The 18,458-nt window shown below is 60.5% G+C and overlaps 1 protein-coding gene across 4 annotated transcripts in view; it reads left to right on the top strand.

Moving 5' to 3' along the window:
• HIP1 (huntingtin interacting protein 1) overlaps positions 1-17,746 on the top strand; it is a 51,533-nt gene extending 33,787 nt beyond the window's left edge. For all 4 annotated transcript variants that reach the window (XM_082068321.1, XM_082068318.1, XM_082068319.1 and 1 more), the window contains 24 exons: positions 1,768-1,908; positions 2,441-2,498; positions 5,200-5,275; positions 6,139-6,270; positions 6,842-6,939; positions 7,062-7,134; positions 10,033-10,216; positions 10,305-10,393; positions 10,484-10,600; positions 10,681-10,782; positions 11,964-12,158; positions 12,292-12,439; positions 12,568-12,654; positions 12,763-12,870; positions 13,082-13,218; positions 13,300-13,410; positions 13,523-13,581; positions 13,708-13,801; positions 14,147-14,247; positions 14,361-14,466; positions 15,695-15,818; positions 15,996-16,057; positions 17,139-17,250; positions 17,562-17,746. In XM_082068321.1, the coding sequence (XP_081924447.1) occupies positions 1,768-1,908; positions 2,441-2,498; positions 5,200-5,275; positions 6,139-6,270; positions 6,842-6,939; positions 7,062-7,134; positions 10,033-10,216; positions 10,305-10,393; positions 10,484-10,600; positions 10,681-10,782; positions 11,964-12,158; positions 12,292-12,439; positions 12,568-12,654; positions 12,763-12,870; positions 13,082-13,218; positions 13,300-13,410; positions 13,523-13,581; positions 13,708-13,801; positions 14,147-14,247; positions 14,361-14,466; positions 15,695-15,818; positions 15,996-16,057; positions 17,139-17,250; positions 17,562-17,566 (2,519 nt within the window). In that variant the 3' untranslated portion in view covers positions 17,567-17,746. The remainder of the gene's footprint in view (positions 1-1,767; positions 1,909-2,440; positions 2,499-5,199; positions 5,276-6,138; positions 6,271-6,841; positions 6,940-7,061; positions 7,135-10,032; positions 10,217-10,304; positions 10,394-10,483; positions 10,601-10,680; positions 10,783-11,963; positions 12,159-12,291; positions 12,440-12,567; positions 12,655-12,762; positions 12,871-13,081; positions 13,219-13,299; positions 13,411-13,522; positions 13,582-13,707; positions 13,802-14,146; positions 14,248-14,360; positions 14,467-15,694; positions 15,819-15,995; positions 16,058-17,138; positions 17,251-17,561) is intronic.
• Positions 17,747-18,458: the final 712 nt, after the last annotated feature.

Below are 18,458 nucleotides of genomic sequence, written 5' to 3'. Positions count from 1 at the left end.
TGTTTCTTTTCTGGGTACTTCCCCAAAATTATTATTAGCTGAGGTCCCTGCGTGCGTGGCGCTGGGCCCATTCCCCAGCCTGCTCCCCACCACGGCCATCGCTTGGAGGAGCCGGAGGAGCCACAGGAATGACCCGAGGCTGGACCAGCTCTGCTGGGAGGACAGGCTGAGAGAGCTGGGGTGTTCAGCTGGAGAAGAGAAGCTCCGGGGAGACCTTGTTGTGGCCTTTCTGGACTTAAAAGGGGCTCATAAGAAAGATGGGGACAGGCTTTTAGCAGGACCTGTTGTGATAGGACAAGGGGCAATGGTTTTAAACTAAAGGAGGGAGATTCAGGCTGGACATGAGGAAGGAATTGTTGCCCCTGAGGGTGGTGAGAGCCTGGCCCAGGTTGGCCAGAGAGGTGGTGGCTGAACCATCCCTGGAGACATCCCAGGCCAGGCTGGACGGGGCTCTGAGCAACCTGGGCTGGTGAAGATGTCCCTGTCATGGCAGGGGGGAACTGGGGGAGCTCTGAAGTTGCCTTCCAACCCAAACTGTTCTGTGATTCCACCACCCAGACTTTGGGCTCTCCCGCTCCAGCAGACTCACTTGGCTGAATTTCTTCTGTTCTTACTCGTGGGCTTGTGACAGGCTTTGGTTTTTATTAGCGGTGAACATGAGCTGCCGTGGGTGTTGGCGGCAGAGCTGGCTCTGCGGGAGGCATGGGGGCACCTGCCTTCCTCCTGCAGGAGCAGCTGAGGGGTGAAACAGTTCAGTCCCAGCCCTCAGGACTGTCACGGACCTCTGCCCGCTCGAGCAGGATCAGCTTTGAAGTAAATTAGAGCAATTTGGGGCAAGCTTCCATCAGCTGTGTGCAGCAGGCTGTGGGTGCTGGCGGCATGGGGCTGTATTGAGGGAACCCTCATCTCATGGCCATATGCTGGGATGGTGACGGTGCTGTGGGGCTCATCCCTGTGGCGCAGCCTCGTCCCCAGAGTGCTCCCAGGAGCTCTGGCTGCTCTGCCCGTCGGGGGCGCGTTGCTGGATGGAGATGAAGCTGCGGCTCCCTGCCCGCCCTGCCGGCAGCTCTGCAGGGGGGCAGCTCCTGGGGGACCCACAAGTCTGGATGATGAAGCTGGACACTGGACATCGCCCCGTGCCCCAGGCTGGCCCCAGCCCTGGCAGAAGGACTTTGGTGCCATGGGGCACATCCTGCAACCCCAGCAGAAGATGCAATTTGGCATGACAATGGCAGAGGATAGAATTACAGAATCACAGAATCATTTTGGTTGGGAAAGACCTATAAGATCATTGAGTCCAACTGTTCCTCACCCCTGGCACTGCCCTGTGTCCCCAAGAACCTCATCTCTGTCCGTTCAACCCCTCCAGGGATGGTGACTCCACTGCTGCCCTGGTGCTGTGGACACGATGTGCTGCCGGCTGCTCCCGGCTGGTTTGGGGGCATCTCCCCGAATGCCTGGGGGATGGGCAGGGCGCCGGGGCTGTGTGTCCGGGGGGGACCAGAGCCCTGCCCGGGTACCCTCCTGGGGCTCAGGACAGGCTCAGACACCGGCTGAGGTGTCCCCGGGCAGCGCGGGGGTCTCGGGTGGGAATTTGCCCTCGCACCGAGCCTGCAAACACCTGAGGGACAGCAGGCCGGGTCCTCCAGCGCCAGCGGGTGTCAGGGGTGCAGGTCTCTTGCTCTGGGTGATGTTTGTGGGCGCAGCCATCATGGTGTGGCACCCGCCGGTGCTGCCGGAGCCTGATCCCCTTCTCTGTCCCCGCAGTGTTCAGCTCCCTGGACATGTCGCGCTCGGTGTCGGTGACAGCCGCGGGGCAGTGCCGCCTGGCCCCGCTCATCCAGGTGATCCTGGACTGCAGCCACCTCTATGACTACACTGTCAAGCTGCTCTTCAAGCTGCACTCCTGTGAGTGTCCCCAGCGCCACCACCTCGAGGGAACATGGAGTGGGACACCAGAGTCACCGCCTCGCTCAGGCTGGGCTGTTCACATCCATCCCCATCTCCTTCCCAGCCTTTCTGAGGGGGTGTGGGGCATCACCGGGAGGGCCAAGGAGGTGCAAGCGCTGGGGACCAAGCTGTCCCCGGAGCCTGCCCTGTGAACACCCCTCAGCCACGGGGATGGTGCCCACCGGGACACCCCTGGCTTTGGGCAGGCAAAAAACCTGCAAAACCCGCATCTCTCAGGACCTCGAATCATGGTGGCAGCTGCCTGACCGCCAGCTCACTGCTGTCCCCTGCCCTGGGGGTGTCTGGGGGGGCACGATCCCATCCTGCAGCGGGACACCGAGCCCAGAGCGCTCAGACCCCACAAGGAGGGTGATCGTCTCTGGGAAAGACCCGTCACCAGGTGGCTCTGCTGGGGGGTTGTCCCCTCATCCATGGAGGTCTCTCCACCATGGAGATGCCCGGTGACATTTCCACTTGCTTCTTCTTCCAGGTCTGCCGGCGGACACGCTGCAGGGCCACCGGGATCGCTTCCTGGAGCAGTTCAGAAAGTAAGTGCCCAGCCTGGGGTGATGGCTCCCCCTGCCACCCGCAATGCCCGGGGGTGCTGCCCGTGTGGAGGGAGCACAGGGGGACGCCGGAGCCCTGTGGGACACCAGAGCCCTGTGCCGGGGCTCAGCTGCCCAGCGACGGAGGATCTTGCTCTGAAATCCAACCCACTTCAATCTCTCGGCTTTCCCGGAGCTCCCTCCAGGACGGCTGCTCCACTCGGCTCATCCACAGATATTGAATTACCAGATAACAGCATTATTAATTCTAACGAGGCCGTTCAGCCACTGACAGCATGTCTGATGATTTAAAACCATCAAACCCTTTAATTGCAGTTTTAACTGCAATTTGTAGGTGTGCTGTCTGGGCACAGGCTGGGAAGCCAAGCGCGGGGGGCTGGCTGGGGGGACACCCCAGGGGTGCCCTGGGCTGGGTGCTGGGTGGGCAGGGTGCTCAGCACCCTTAGCAGCTTTTTCTGCTTGCAGTGGGTCTATTGGGAGAGGGATGTGTTGGTAGAACACAAGCAGCATGTGGAAGTGGTTTGAGATGCTCCTGGCTCGGGGGGTCTGCACAAGCTCTGGGGAGGACTCACGGTCGTAGTGCTGGGAGCATGGGACGGGGAAAAGAGATTTTACCTCCAATTCTGTTGAATTTCAAACAAAATGCCAGTTGCACAAACCCGAAGGGGCTTGTGAAAAGGGCTGGCCAAAGGATGGAAGCTTTGGGTGCTGCAGAACTGGGGGGGTCCCTGGGGAGTCTTGCAGAAAGCGGGGTGCCAGCAGTGCTGCTGGGGGATGTGCAGTGGGAGCGAATGTATTTATTTCCAAAAGTTCTGGGGAAAAATGGAAGTGCCCTGAGAAGTGCAAGTGACACTGAGGTGAGTGGCGCAGTCGATACACTGGGGACGAGGGGTGACATCCAGGGGGACCTGAACAGGCTGGGGGGGTCCATGTGAACCTCATGAAGTTCAACCAGGCCAAGTGCAAGGTCCTGCACCTGGGTCAGGGCAACCCCAGTACCAGCACAGACTGAGGGAGGATGGATGGATGGATGGATGGATGGATGGATGGATGGATGGATGGAGAGAAGCTCTGTGGAGAAGGGCTGGTAGATGACAGATGAGACATGAACCGACAGTGTGTGCTTGCAGCCCAGAGAGCCAAGTGTCTCCTGGGCTGCATCAGCAGCAGCGTGGGCAGCAGGTGGAGGGAGGGGCTGCTCCCCGTCTCTCTGCTCTCCTGGGACCCCCCAGAGCACCGAGTCCAGCTCTGGGTCCCCAGCACAGACAGACACGGACCTGGCAGAGCGGGGCCAGAGGAGCCGCTGAAACGGTCCAAGGGCTGGAACAGCTCTGCCCTGGAGAGAGGCTGAGAGAGCTGGGCTGGGCAGCCTGGAGAAGGCTCCAGGGAGACCTCGTGCTGGACCCTCAGTACTGAAAGGGGGCTGTAGGAAAGATGGAGAGAGTTTTGACCAGGGCCTGCAGTGACAGGACAGGGGACAAGAGTTTTAAACTTAACAAGGATAAGTTAAGTTGGACACGGGGAAGAAATGCTGCACAATGAGGGTGGTGAGACAGTGGCACAGGCTGCCCAGAGCAGCTGTGGGTGCCCCATCCCTGGAGTGTTCAGGGTCAGGCTGGACGGGGCTCTGAGCAGCCTGCTCTGGTGGTAGATGTGCCTGCCCGTGGCAGGGCTTGGGCTGGATGCATCCCACTCTGTGAGATGTGAGGTCAGGTCTCCCCTGCGTTAGGAACTGCACAAAGGAGACAAGTGGTTGTGTTTTGTACCAGGGGTGTCTCAGGTGCCCTCCGGAGATGCTGCTGGAACTGGTCCTCTCACCATATTTTAAATGAGATTGATAAAGAGCCAGCAGTGAGGTGCCTTGCCCTCTGCTACGTGATTATTTAGGGCAGTCAAAACAAAAACTGGCCGCCGAGAGCAGTGGGAGGATGTGATGGTGCCGAGGGAGGATGTGATGGACCCCTCGGTTCAAGGTCACAGGCTGCAATCCCCACAGAGAGCAGGGCTGTGCGCTGGCTCCGACCCCCGGGCAGGGACCTTAGGGCGGGTACTGACAGCACTGAGATACCGATGAGACACCGGGGTGGCCGGGAGGGGACCAGGCCCTGCCGTTACCCCCCAAAACTGGGGCTGCGGTGAGAGGCAGCCCTGCTTCTGGGGAGCTGCTCCTGGTGATGGTGCAGACATGGTCTCCAGGCAGGAGACCCCCAACCTGCTGATGGCCGGGGCCATGGTGGGAGTGATGGGGACATTTCTCATCTGTCCCTCGGTGAGGACAGCATGGGGAGGTGGCTGTGCCTCAGTCCCACCCAGTGTGGCTGTTCTGCTCTTGTTCATGGCTTCATGGACTCACAGGGTGGTTGGAAGGGACCTTTAAAGGTCATCCAGTCCAACACCTTTGCCATGGGCAGGGACATCTCCCACCAGACCAGGTTGCTCAAGTGTCAGGTCCTTCTCTCTGCTCCTCGGGTCCTGGATTTATAGGAGAAAACCTCAACAGTCCATTTTTGCCAGGGGTGGGTTGGCGATGGGGTCTTCCAAGGACCCACCATGGGTTTGGTGGCAGCATGGTGGCCCAGTGTCACCCTCCTGGAGCCAGGTGAGGGGTTGGAGCCACCCACATTTGGGGTGGGGTGTCAGGGTTGGGCAAGAGCCGTCGCTGAGCATTCTCTGCCCCTTGCAGGCTGAAGGACCTCTTCTACCGCTCCAGCAACCTCCAGTACTTCAAGAGGCTGATCCAGATCCCGCAGCTGCCGGAGGTGAGACCCTGTGGTCCCCAAACCCTGCTTGCTGTCCCCATGGCCAGGAGTAGCAACAGGCACTGGGAGAGTGACCAAAAAGGGTCTCCTTGCCCAGCTTCCTGGGGCTGGTGACAGTGTGGGGTCATGGGGTCTGAGGCTCATCCCTGTGTCCCTCCCTGGGTAGGATCCGGCTGGATGGAGCTGCCAGGGGTTGGGATCCCCTTGCACCGACCCGCAGCCCTTGCCGGGATCTGTCCCTGTGGGTCCTGACTCCATCCCCTTGTGTCTGGGCAGCCAGATCAGCGCCAGGGCAGGATTTGGACCATCAACGTATCTAGAGGACTGGGTCCAGTTCTGGGCTCCCCAGTTCAAGAAGGACAAGGAATTACTGGAGAGAGTCCAGCGGAGGGACACAGAGATGCTGAGGGGTCTGGAGCATCTTTGTGATGAGGAGACACTGAGAGAGCTGGGGCTGTTGAGCTGGAGAAGAGAAGCTGAGAGGGATCTGATCAATGGGATCAATAGCTCAGGGTGGGTGTCAGAGGATGGACCAGACTCTGTTCAGTGGTGCCCAACGCCAGGGTGAGGGGCAACGGGCACAGACTGAAACACAGGAGGCTCCATGTGAACATGAGCAGAAACTTGTTTGCTGGGAGGTGCCAGAGCCTGGCCCAGGCTGCCCAGAGCGGGTGTGGAGTCTCCTTCTGTGAGACATTCAAACCGCCTGGACCCACCTGTGTGATCTGCTCTGTGACCCTGCGTGAGCAGGGCTGGGCTGGGGATCTGCAGAGCTCCTGCAACCCAACCAGCCTGGGGTTCTGGGAAGCCCCACGTTGGTGCTGGTGCTCCCCACCCAACCCTGTTCCCCTGCTGCTCCCCAGAACCCTCCCAATTTCCTGCGTGCCTCGGCGCTGTCGGAGCACATCAGCCCCGTGGTGGTCATCCCCGCCGAGGCGTCCTCACCCGACAGCGAGCCCATCACAGACCTGGTGGAGATGGACACAGGCTCCCAGGTGAGCTGCCACAGCGCTGCCCATGTCCCTCGGGCTGCAGAGAGGACAATGGGTGCCCTTCAGCTCCAACTCTGGGGTTACTTCTCCAAAACCGTGCTGTGGTGGAAGCTGGAATGGTGGGAATGGTCTTGGGTGCTGGGGAGCATCACAGGGAGGGTGCTGGGTGCTGCCAGCTCTGAGCCAGGCTGAATTCACCTCATGGTGCTTCTGTTAGTGGTTTGGTGCCCTCCAGTGCTGAGCACTGGAGATGTGTGGCTTCCCAACATCGCCCCTCAGCCCTGGGTGCCTGTGTAGGGCCTTCACATCCCTCCCCACCAAGGGTTGTCCAGAGCACTGAGCGCTGCCGGAGGGAAGGGAACACATGGTGACATGGCCTTGGGGCTCTCATCCCCGGGAGTTCAGTGGGAATGGATCAGAGATGCTCTGTGTCCCATGTGTTCAACATGTTCAGCACCCTGGGAGCAACAGGGGGGATCCAGCCCCTGGCTCGGCGGTGCCACCGGGGACATGAGGGGCTGAGGGCTCCCATGTGGTGGTGGCTTCACGCCAGGTCCCTATGCTCTCCCCACAGAGCCTCTTTGACAATAAGTTTGACGACATCTTTGGCAGCTCTTTCAGCAGCGACCCCTTCAACTTCAACAGCCAGAATGGGATGAATAAGGATGACAAGTGAGCAGTCCCAGCACAGCAGCCATGGTGGCACAGGGGACATCTCCCCTCCCAGGACACGTCCCCGTGTCACCGACACAGCTGGTTGCACTGGAGATATAGCTGGTGTCTCTCCTTCCCAGGGACCGGTTAATCGAGCAGCTTTACGGGGAGATCGCAGCCCTGAAGGAGGAGCTGGAGAACTTCAAGGCCGAGGTGGGTGACAATCATCCCGCGGTGTCATGTGGTGGGTGCCCATGTTGCAGTTCAGGAACAGGATGAGACCCGGCAGCTCCTGCTGGGAATGGGGCAGCATGTGGCACTGGCTGTGCCCCTCCATGCATGAATCACAGAATCCCAGAATGTCAGGGGTTGAAGGGCCCTGGAAAGCTCATCCAGTGCAATCCCCCCATGGAGCAGGAACACCCAGCTGAGGTTACACAGGAAGGTGTCCAGGCGGGTTGGAATGTCTGCACAGAAGGAGACTCCACAACCTCCCTGGGCAGCCTGGGCCAGGCTCTGCCACCCTCACCAGGAAGAATTTTCTACTCATATTTAAGTGGAACCTCCTGTGTTCCAGTTTGCACCCATTGCCCCTTGTCTTGTCACTGGTTGTCACCAAGAAGAGCCTGGCTCCATCCTCCTGACACTCCCCCTTTCCATCTTGATCCCCATGAATGAGTCCCCCCTCAGTCTCCTCTTGTCCAGCTCCAGAGCCCCAGCTCCCTCAGCCTTTCCTCACACGGGAGATGCTCCACTCCCTTCAGCATCTTGGTGGCTGCGCTGGACTCTCTGCAGCAGTTCCCTGTCCTGCTGGAACTGAGGGGCCACAACTGGACACAAGATTCCAGGTGTGGTCTCCCCAGGGCAGAGCAGAGGGGCAGGAGAACCTCTCTGACCTACTGACCACCCCCTTCTAACCCACCCCAGGTACCATTGGCTTCCTGGCCACAAGGGCCCAGTGCTGGCTCATGGTCACCCTGCTGTCCCCAGGACCCCCAGGTCCCTTTCCCCTACGCTGCTCTCTAATAGGTCATTCCCCAACTTACACTGGAACCTGGGGTTGTTCCTGCCCAGATTCAAGACTCTACACTTGCCCTTGTTATATTTCATTAAATGTTTCCCCACCCAGCTCTCCAGCCTGTCCAGGTCTCTGATGGCAGCACAGCTTCCAGTGTCACCACTCCTCCCAGCTTGGTGTCATCAGCAAACTTGCTGACAGTCACTCTGTTCCCTCGTCCAAATAACTGATGAATATATTGAATAATACAGGCCCCAGTACTGACCCCTGAGGCACTGCACTAGATACAGGCCTCAACTGGACTCTGCCCCATTGACCACAACTCTCTGGCTTCTTCTCTTCAGCCAGTTCGCAGTCACCTCACTACCCGATCGTCCACACCACACTCCCTCAGTTCAGCTGTGAGGATGCTGTGGGAGACTGTGTCAAATGCCTTACTCAAGTCAGGGTAGACCACATCCACCACTCTGCCGTCATCCATCCATCTTGTGATGTCCTCATAAAAGTCAATGAGGTTGGGCAAGCACGACTTCCCCTTGGTGAAGCCATGCTGACTGCCCCTAATGACCCTCTATCCCTGATATGCCTTGAGATGGCACCAAGGAGAAGTCGTTCCATCAGTTTCCCAGGGATGGAGGTGAGGCTGACCGGTCTATAATTACCCGGGTCCTCCTTCTTGCCCTTTTTGAAGACTGGAGTGACATTTGCTCTCCTCCAGTCCTCAGGCACCTCTCCCATTTCCCAAGACTTGGCAAAGATGATGGAGAGCGGTCCAGCAATGACCTCAGCCAGCTCCCTCCGCACCCGCGGGTGCATCCCATCCGGACCCATGGATTTATGGATGTCCACATTGCCTAACTGCTCCCTAACCCAGTCCTCATCGACTAAAGCAAACTCCTCCATTGTCCGGCCTTCCTCTGGGGCCTCAGCGGTACAGGGATCCTCAGGACAGCCTCCGGCAGAGCAGACAGAGACAAAGAAGCATTCAGTAACTCTGCCTTCTCTGTATCTCCTGTCACCAGGGCACCCACCTCGTTCATCGGTGGGCCTACATTGCCTCTGCTGTTAGTTTTGTCTGCCATGTATTTGAAGAAGCTCTTTCCGTTGTCCTTGACCACTCTCGCCAGGTTTAATTCTAAGGGGGCCTTAGGTTTCCTAGTTGCCTCCCTACACCCTCTGACAACAGCCTTATATTCTCCCCAAGTGGCCAGCCCCTCCTTCCATGATCTATAAACTCTCCTCTTCCACTTGAGCACACCCAGCAGTTCCCTGTGTAACCACGCAGGTCTCCTGGCTCCCTTCCTTGACTTCCTACGTGTCGAGATGCTCTGATCTTGTGCCCGGTAGAAGCAGTTCCTAAATGCTAACCAACTATCTTGGTCCCAAAGCTGTGAAGCTGTGACCAACCTGTCTGTCCTATCCCTGATGGCTTCTGCATCCCTAGCAGCCATCCCTGTCCATACTGGGGGTCCCCAAGTGTGCTGGGGGGATCAGGTTCACCCTGGCTGCCCAGCATCACCCTGCTGCAATCGGGGCTCTGCGGGATGCTGCTGCCCCCCGGGTGGCCCCCGGATGGTACTGCGGGGGCTTTGGATGCCGCTGGCAGCCACCAAACAGCACCAGGAGCTGCTGACCTCACAACAAGAAAAACCTTGAGTTGAGAGAAGGGAACGGAGCTGGTGAGGGGCTGGAGCACAAGTGTGATGGGAGCGGCTGAGGGACCTGGGGGGTTCAGCTGGAGAACAGGAGCTGAGGGGAGACCTTCTGATCTCTGAACTGCCTGAAAGGAGCTTGGAGCCAGGGGGGTCGGGCTCTGCTCCCCAGGAACAAGCGCCAGGAGCAGAGGAAACGGCCTCAAGTTGCACCAGGGGAGGTTGAGGTTGGATGTGGGAACAATTTCTTCCCCAAAGGGCTGTGGGGCATTGGAACAGGCTGCCCAGGGCAGTGCTGGAGTCACCATCCCTGGAGGGTTGGACAGACAGACATGAGGTTCTCAGGACATGGGGTAGTGATGGGTTAACAGTTGGACTCGATGATCTCGAGGGTGTCTTCCAGCCGCACTGACTGTGACTCCATGTCCTGCCATCCTGCAGAGCGCACGGGGTGCGGTGCAGCTGCGTGGCCGGGCCAGCGAGCTGGAGGCCGAGCTGGCCGAGCAGCGGCACCTGAAGCAGCAGGCGCAGGACGAGAGCGAGTTCCTGCGCACGGAGCTGGAGGAGCTGAAGAAGCAGCGTGAAGACACTGAGAAAGCACAGAGGAGCCTGACGGAGATTGAAAGTGAGTGAGGGGGGGAGCTGGTGCCCAGCGTGGGGTGGGGTGAGCCTCGGGGTGGGGGTCCGGGTGCTCACCGTGGTGTCCGTGGCAGGGCGGGCACAAGCCAACGAGCAGCGGTACAGCAAGCTGAAGGAGAAGTACAGCGAGCTGGTGCAGAACCACGCTGATCTGCTGCGCAAGGTGGGCTCCCCAAACCCCACCCGGTGCCCCCTTTTCCTGGCCATGCCCCCAAACACTGAGCATCTTGAGCTCCCTCTCCGCTGTCCCCAGAATGCAGAGGTGACCAAGCAGGTGACAGTGGCCAGGCAGGCCCAGGGGGATGTGGAGCGAGAGAAGAAGGAGCTGGAGGACTCCTTCCAGCGGGTGAGCGAGCAGGCGCAGAGGAAGGTGAGTGGGGACACGCCGGGGTGCAGAGGAGGGTTCCCCCATGGGGCACCAGCACCAGCAGTCTCTCTGCTTGCCCGCAGTCTCAGGAGCAGGCGGAGGTGCTGGACACGCTGAAGCGGGAGCTGGCAGCCAGCAGGCAGGAGCTGCAGGTCCTCCAGGCCACCCTGGAGTCCAGCACCAAGGTGAGACCCCATGGGTGGCTCCTGCACCCCAGGACAGGCACCCTGGGTGAAGGGGGGTCTGCCTGCTGTCGCTGCACTTGGGTGAGCTGCTACCCATCCCAGCCTGCTAACCAGTTCCCTGGCTTCTTCCTCCCCACATCTGGGTGGGTTTAGCTATTGTACCATGGGGGTTAGCACTCTGGGGTGCACAAGCATGCAGAGCAACAGCTCCAGCACCAGTGATTGTTGAACAAAGTCTCTGCAAGGGCAGGGTCAGGCAGGACAGCTCTCCCTGCTGTGAAACCCAGGCAGGGAGCGTGTGGTGGCATCGCCTTTGCATGGACTTGCTGCTGTGACAGAGGGTATTTCATGCCTGTGAAGCTGTGGAGGATGGCAGGGGCTTCCAGACTCGTTGTGGAGGGCGGAAGCTGGCAGGAAAATGGAGCTGCCTGTCCCAAAGAGCTACAGAGATGCTGAGGGGTCTGGAGCATCTTTGTGATGAGGAGACACTGAGAGAGCTGGGGCTGTTGAGCTGGAGAAGAGAAGCTGAGAGGGATCTGATCAATGGGATCAATAGCTCAGGGTGGGTGTCAGAGGATGGACCAGACTCTGTTCATGGTGCCCAACGCCAGGGTGAGGGGCAGCGGGCACAGACTGAAACACAGGAGGCTCCATGTGAACATGAGCAGAAAGTTGTTTGCTGGGAGGTGCCAGAGCCTGGCCCAGGCTGCCCAGAGCGGGTGTGGAGTCTCCTTCTCTGAGACATTCAAACCGCCTGGACCCACCTGTGTGATCTGCTCTGTGACCCTGCGTGAGCAGGGCTGGGCTGGGGATCTACAGAGCTCCTGCAACCCAGCCAGCCTGGGGTTCTGGGAAGACGGGCAGGCCCTGCAGCATGCTGGGGCAGAGCTGGCTCCAGGGCCAGAAGCCAGCACCCTTCATCTGCTGCTGTATCAGGGTAACAACAGTGATAATAAAAGTGAATTTTCCCTGATAAAAGCAAAAGGGCTCCCCAGGGAGCTTCTGCCAGTCCCAGGCAATGCGGTCAGTGCTGCGGGGGTGCTGCAGGGCTGTGACCCGCAGAGGCTGCGACGCACTGAGCAGGGACAGTCAGCGTGGCACAAGTCTGGACTGTGAGCAGGTCCCAAAAACAAAGTGTTCACCCTCGGCACAGCCCTGAGCGCTGTTTTGTGCCTGCCCAGGCGGGAGCAGAGCAGAGCACCCAACTCGCCAGCCTGGAGCAGGAGCGGGACAGCCTGAGCCGGGCAGCAGAGTGGCATGGGGAGGAGATGGCCGCCCTGCGCGCCGAGCTGCAGCAGCTGCGGGACACGCTGAGCCACCAGCAGGAGAGCAACAGGACGGAGCTAGAGACGCTGCAGACCCAGCTGAGAGACAAGGTACCCTGGGGGGCACCACGGGCACCCTGGTGTCCCCTGCCCTGTCGAGCTGCAGGGGCTTCTGGGGGCTGGCGGCAGCAGGGGGGTGCGGGGGTTCCCTGTGGGGGCTGTGACACCCGCACTGGCGCGGCAGGAGAGCAGGGAGCAGGCGCTGCAGCAGCGCGTGGCCGAGGAGCGGTTCACCCTGGTGCAGGGCACAGCGCGGGAGGCCGAGCGGATGGTGCAGGATGCCCTGGCTCGTATGGAGGATCCCGCTCACATTGGCTGTACCGGCTCAGCGGGTGAGTTCCCCGGTGCTCACCAAACCCAGCGCTGCACAAAGGCCGCTCCTTGCTGTCCCTCGTGGAGAGCGGCTGTGCTGCGCACAGGAACGCGCCATGTTCCAGCCCTGCCTGCTCTCTGCCTGCAGATTGCCTGCTGTCCAGGACGCTGGCAGCCTCCGAGTGTGCAGAGCGGCTGCAGGACGCACACGGCAAATTCCTTTCCGACCGCACAGGTGGGACCAGCACCCAGGGCTGGGCTGGGGAGGGGCAGCCCTGGTGCTTGTGGGCAGGGTGGGCACTGCCCGCTGCGACTGAGCCCTCTGTCCCCCATCCTGCCACAGCCGTGGGCTCCCTCCTGCCCTGCCTGGGCCTCTTCGCCCACCTGGTCAGCGAGACCCTCCTGCAGGGCAGCGCCACCTCCCACCTGGCCCCCATGGAGCCCGCCGACCGTGAGTGCCGCCCGTGGGCGGGCAGGGGTCGGCACAGGCAGGGGCTGGGGCGGGCAGGGGCTGGGTTGGGCCGGGGCTGGCACAGGAAGGATGCTGGGGTGGGCAGGGAGCAGGGCGGGCAGGATTCTGGAGCGGGCAGGGGCTGGGGCGGGCAGGGGCCGGGCGGCTGGTCCAGACGTGCAGGACCCTCGGCCTGTCGCTGCCCGCGCAGGGCTGCTGGAGCTGTGCCGGCAGTGCGGCAGCGAGGCCGTCAGCTACCTCAGCGCCCTGCAAGACCCAGGGACAGTGGAAGGTGCCGACTGCAGCCCGGTGACAACCTGCCTGGGCCGGATCAGCACCATCGGGGAGGTGGGTGCGCCGGTGGGTTTGGTGGGACAGGGCCAGAGAGACTGTGCCACCCCTGGACCGTCCCTTTTGTCACGTCCCCAGGAGCTGCGCCCCAAAGGGCTGGACATCAAGCAGGAGGAGCTGGGCGATCTGGTGGACAAGGAGATGGCGGCAACAGCGGCAGCCATCGAAACGGCAGCCGCCCGCATTGAGGTGAGGGGCGCCATGTGCCGCAGGGCACCCGTGGGTGCTGTGCCTGCCGGGACCACCGGCACGGAGCTGGGGCTGTGCGTGGGGCTCAGCACAGCCTCCCCCCCTCTACCAGGAGATGCTGAGCAAGGCACGGGCTGGTGACACTGGGGTCAAACTGGAAGTGAATGAGAGGTGAGCAGTGGTGCTGGAGGGCGCTAGGCTGGCAGGAAAAGGCCCAGTGCCACGGGCAGAGCAACTGCCCCACAGTGCTGGGCGCTCCTGCCCCACAAGTGAGGCTCAGTGGGGTTTGTCTCGCAGGATCCTGGGCTCCTGCACGGGCCTCATGCAGGCCATCCATGTCCTGGTCCTGGCCTCCAAGGACCTCCAGAGAGAGATCGTGGAGAGCGGACGGGTGAGCGAGGAGAGGGCTGCGGGCAGGGCGTGGGCAGCAGGTGCTTGGCCAGCTGGGGGTCGCCATGTGCTCGCTGGGGACGTGCTGCTCGCTGGGGCATCAGCACTGGATGCCAGGAGCTCCTGCCCCAGCCCCAGGGTGTCACCCTGGCTCCGGTCCCCAGGGTCTCACCGAGGTCCCTGATGTCCCTTCCCCTGTAGGGGAGCCTGTGACCTCCCAGGTTCGGTGTCCCCCCAGCTCCCATGCGCATCCTAAATGAAATCCTGACTTACTCAGGAGTTTGGGGGTCCCAAGCCCTGCCACCCCGCTGTCCCCAGTGTGTGACCGTGCCTTTCCCGATGGCAGGGTGCGGCATCCCCCAAGGAGTTTTACGCCAAGAATTCCCGCTGGACCGAGGGTCTCATCTCCGCCTCCAAGGCCGTGGGCTGGGGTGCCACCGTCTTGGTGTAAGTGCCACCGTCACCAGAGGGCGGGGAAGGATGTCAGGGTCCTGCTGTCCCTGTGGGGAGGGGACGGGGTGGTGGGAGGATGCTCCAGCCCCTCTCTCTCCCTCCCACAGCGATGCTGCCGACCTGGTGGTGCAAGGCAAGGGGACGTTCGAGGAGCTGATGGTCTGTTCCCGGGAGATCGCGGCCAGCACCGCCCAGCTGGTCGCAGCCTCCAAGGTAGGAGCCGCTGCCCAGGAGGCTCCCGCGCTGCCTGCAGCTCCGCGTGTTGTCCCACAACAGGGTTCTGTACCCTGTGCGCTTGCAAATGAGCCAAATTCTGCACACAGAGATGAGATACTGATCTTATTACAGAACTGTACAAGTCTGGATGCTAGATGGAATTAGTGTTGTCCCCAGAACAGGGTTCTATCACCTGGTGTGCAAAAAAAGCCAAATCGTAGCTCATAGAGTTGTTGTTTATTACAGAGTTGCTCAAGGCTGGAGGCTGGAATAAAGCCAGCATACCAGCAAGGAAAGTAACAGCCATTATATACAAAATCTTATCGCTACATTCACACCCTGAAGAGCCAGTTGCTTACACATTTGCATATTGGTTACATATTCATTTTGGCGTGTAATGAGCAGCATTCAGCTAAAGGACGCTTTATCTAACAGTCTCAGGATATGTGTTAAAGCAAGACTGAACTAATTGTGAGGTTCCAGGCAGTCTGCACTGCAAGGACAGTGTTCTTTGTGGTTCATGATTAGGTGTTTTGCAAGTCACTCTTATCTTCATTAGATGGACCTAAAACTGAAAGGATTTACATATCTTTGGGTTAGCAATTGCAGACAGGATTCATTCTTTTAAGTGGTAATTGACAACACTAGCATACCAGCAGTGCAAGGTCTCAATCATTTATACAAAGCACTGTCAGTATATAACGCGCCCTCAGGGCAGCCCTGGAGGGCTGATGGGTTACAGTATTTGCATGCAAGGTATATAACGCTATCTTACTAAGCATGTAGTAGTAGATGTCTCCTGGGGGTGGGTAGATGTGGTTTTGTATTAAAATGGTATTACAATCAGCAAAGTTTACTTTCAGTGAAGCACGTCCACAAAATTTGGCAATAGTCCCTAGGTAATCAACTGTCCGTGGTTGACTTCTCAGTTCCAGGGTAGCTTTTGTTCTACAACTGAAAGTGAATTACTGCCAGACATCTCATCTATTATTAGTCTAATATTAACTTCCTGGCAGGCGTCACAGTCAGGTCTTTGGCCCAATTAGCAACACGGGTGCTCCGCTGCTGCTGCCCGCACCCGGCCCTGGGAGCTGCTCCGTCCCGCAGGCAGCGCCGAGGCTGCTCCCCAGCCGTGCTCCGGGACACGCTGAGCTGCCCCAAACCACGGGGGGGTCTCCTGCTCGCCCGGCGGGGGTCTAAGTGCCCTCCCATCACTGTCCGGCAGGTGAAGGCGGACAAGGACAGCAGCAACCTGTGCAAGCTCCAGCAGGCCTCCCGGGGCGTCACCCAGGCCACGGCCGCTGTGGTGGCCTCCACCAAGGCGGGGAAGTCACAGGTGGAGGAGAAAGGTGAGCGCAGGGCTGCGAGAGCACAGAACTGCCCCAAAACCTCCGCTCTTGGTGCTCCCTATCTCTGCCCAGCCATGCCGCGGGGTCCCTGCCCGTGGCTGCCCCACTGCCTGCACCTCGCGTGGCGGCAGGAGCTGCCGGCGGTCTGAGCGGAGCTGGGGGTGTCTTTCTCTACAGACAGCATGGACTTCTCCAGCATGACACTCACCCAGATCAAGCGTCAGGAGATGGACTCACAGGTAGGATGTTCCCCCATGTTCTGAGAAATGCGCTCGCTGGTGCCTCGTTAGGGCTAACGAGAGGCTGGGGGGACCCTGCCTGGCCCCAGCAGTGTGAGGAAAGCCCAAGGTGTGAAGGCAGCAGATGGGTTTGCCCAGGAGCCACATACGGTTGATCCTCAAGCCTCCCCCAGTGCTGTCACCATCACAACACAACAGCCCGGGGTGTCCCCCGCTCCTGCGTGCCCACAGGCTGTCCCTGGGGAATTATCCTTCCGGCAGTGCCCACACGGGTTGCTCTGCCTTTACCTGCCTGTGAAGGCAGCGCCCACCTGAGCTTGGTCCCTTCCCCAGGGCCGTTTGCCGTCACAGCACTCATGGAATGCACCTCAGTGGTCTTTGGGCTTGATATTGTGGAGATAATGTATGTGAAAGGAGGTGCCCGGTCCTGCACGGCTCCGTGCTGTGCCAGGCACAGGGTGCCATGACATACAACATGACATACAACAGCATCACAGCATCCTGGCTGGTACAGCACTGGTGTGGCCAGCAGGCCCAGGGCAGTGACCGTCCCTGTGCGGGGATCTGGGGAGACCAAACCTCAAATCCTGGGGGCAGTTTCAGGCCCCTCACGCCAACAAAGGCCTTGAGGTGCTGGAGCGAGTGGAGAGAAGGGAACGGAGCTGGTGAGGGGCTGGAGCACAAGTGTGATGGGAGCGGCTGAGGGACCTGGGGGGTTCAGCTGGAGAACAGGAGCTGAGGGGAGACCTTCTGATCTCTGAACTGCCTGAAAGGAGCTTGGAGCCAGGGGGGTCGGGCTCTGCTCCCCAGGAACAAGCGCCAGGAGCAGAGGAAACGGCCTCAAGTTGCGCCAGGGGAGGGTGAGGTTGGATGTGGGAACAATTTCTTCCCCAAAGGGCTGTGGGGCATTGGAACAGGCTGCCCAGGGCAGTGCTGGAGTCACCATCCCCAGAGGGTTGGACAGACGGACATGAGGTTCTCAGGACATGGGGCAGTGCCAGGGGTGGGTTATGGTTGGACTCAATGATCTTGAGGGGCTTTTCCAACCAAAATGGTTCTGTCATTCTATGCATTCCTTCAGGTGCGGGTGCTGGAGCTGGAGAACCAGCTGCAGAAGGAGCGGCAGAAGCTGGGGGAGCTGCGCAAGAAGCACTACGAGCTGGCGGGAGTGGCGGAGGGCTGGGAGGAGGATGGTGAGTGGATCCCAGTCCTGTCATGGGGAAGGAGCCGGCAGGAGCGGCAGCGCTGCCCACAGCCCTGGCAGCCAGCGGGCAGGGGTCTCCCTCTTCCTGGCACAAGTGGAGCTGGGGGGTAGTCAGCACATGAGGGCAAAGCCATGGGAACCCCGACCTGTGGGACCCCCATGGCCCCTGTGCGGGGTGCTTGGGCGCTGCTGGGCTCTGCCGCCCTGCGGAGCCCCAGGGTCCCAGAGGAATGGGGTGAGGGGATGCCGGGGGGCACCGTGTTGCTCCGCACCCCTTGACCCTCCCCTCTCCTGTTGCAGATTAACACCCGCAGTGGGAGCAGCCCGCAGAGGAGACCCCCCCCGGTGGGCTGGACGTCAGCTTGGTGCAGTGTTTTGGGGAAGATCCACCAAAAAAACGGTGCAAAAGCCACCCCAAACCACAGGTCCCCCACGTCCCCCCTGCCAAGAGCTGCCTCCAGCACCGCAGCACCGAGAGCCGCCGGGAGCGAGGGCTCGCCAGCCCAGCCGCAAACCGCACGTGTATTTATTAGAGCTGCTTGGGGCTTGGGGGGGTCTCCAGGGGGTCTTTAACCCTTTAGTTTTGTTTTTGCACAGATCTTTGGAACTCTTGGAGCCAGCTCTGGCAGAGCGAGAACAGGCGGGTTTCTTTCGCCTCTCGCTGCTTCTCCAGCCTTAACCCACTCCCTGGCTCGGTGCGAATGTCCCCCCATGCAAAGGAGCCTGTTGGGGTACCAAGGGCCCCGGGGGTGTCACCGGGTCAGGGGACAGCTTTTGGGGTGCTGCTGGGCTTGGTGCTAAGTGTGCTCCCCGCTCTGGCGGGGGCACCGAGTGCCTTTGGCTGCTGCAGGGTGGGGGGAATGTTCCCGTGGGACCGGGTGCCGGCGGTGAGTGGGGAGCGGGGCAGGCAGCAGGAGGGTGCTGCCCTGAGCTCCTGCCTCCCCATCCCAGGTCCCCAAACTGTCCCCCCCAACCCCTGGAGCTGGGCTGCCCTGCCCCAACAGATCACTGTGTTCACGCCAGCAATAAACCCTCTGCAAGGTGCTGGGCACGGGTTTGGGCAGCGGTGGTGCCACCACACAAGCCACCAGCTCCTGGGGACATGGGGTGGCTCTGGGGCAGCAGCACAGAGGGTTTGGGGGGCAGCTGGGGTGCCCCAAAACCACAGCACCCCGAAGCCGGAGCAAGCAGCTCCCC

The sequence above is a fragment of the Streptopelia decaocto genome (genome assembly GCF_964273445.1).
Source record: "Streptopelia decaocto genome assembly, chromosome: 18".
Classification (NCBI taxonomy): Eukaryota; Metazoa; Chordata; class Aves; order Columbiformes; family Columbidae; genus Streptopelia; species Streptopelia decaocto.
This window is presented reverse-complemented; position numbering and strand designations above follow the sequence as displayed.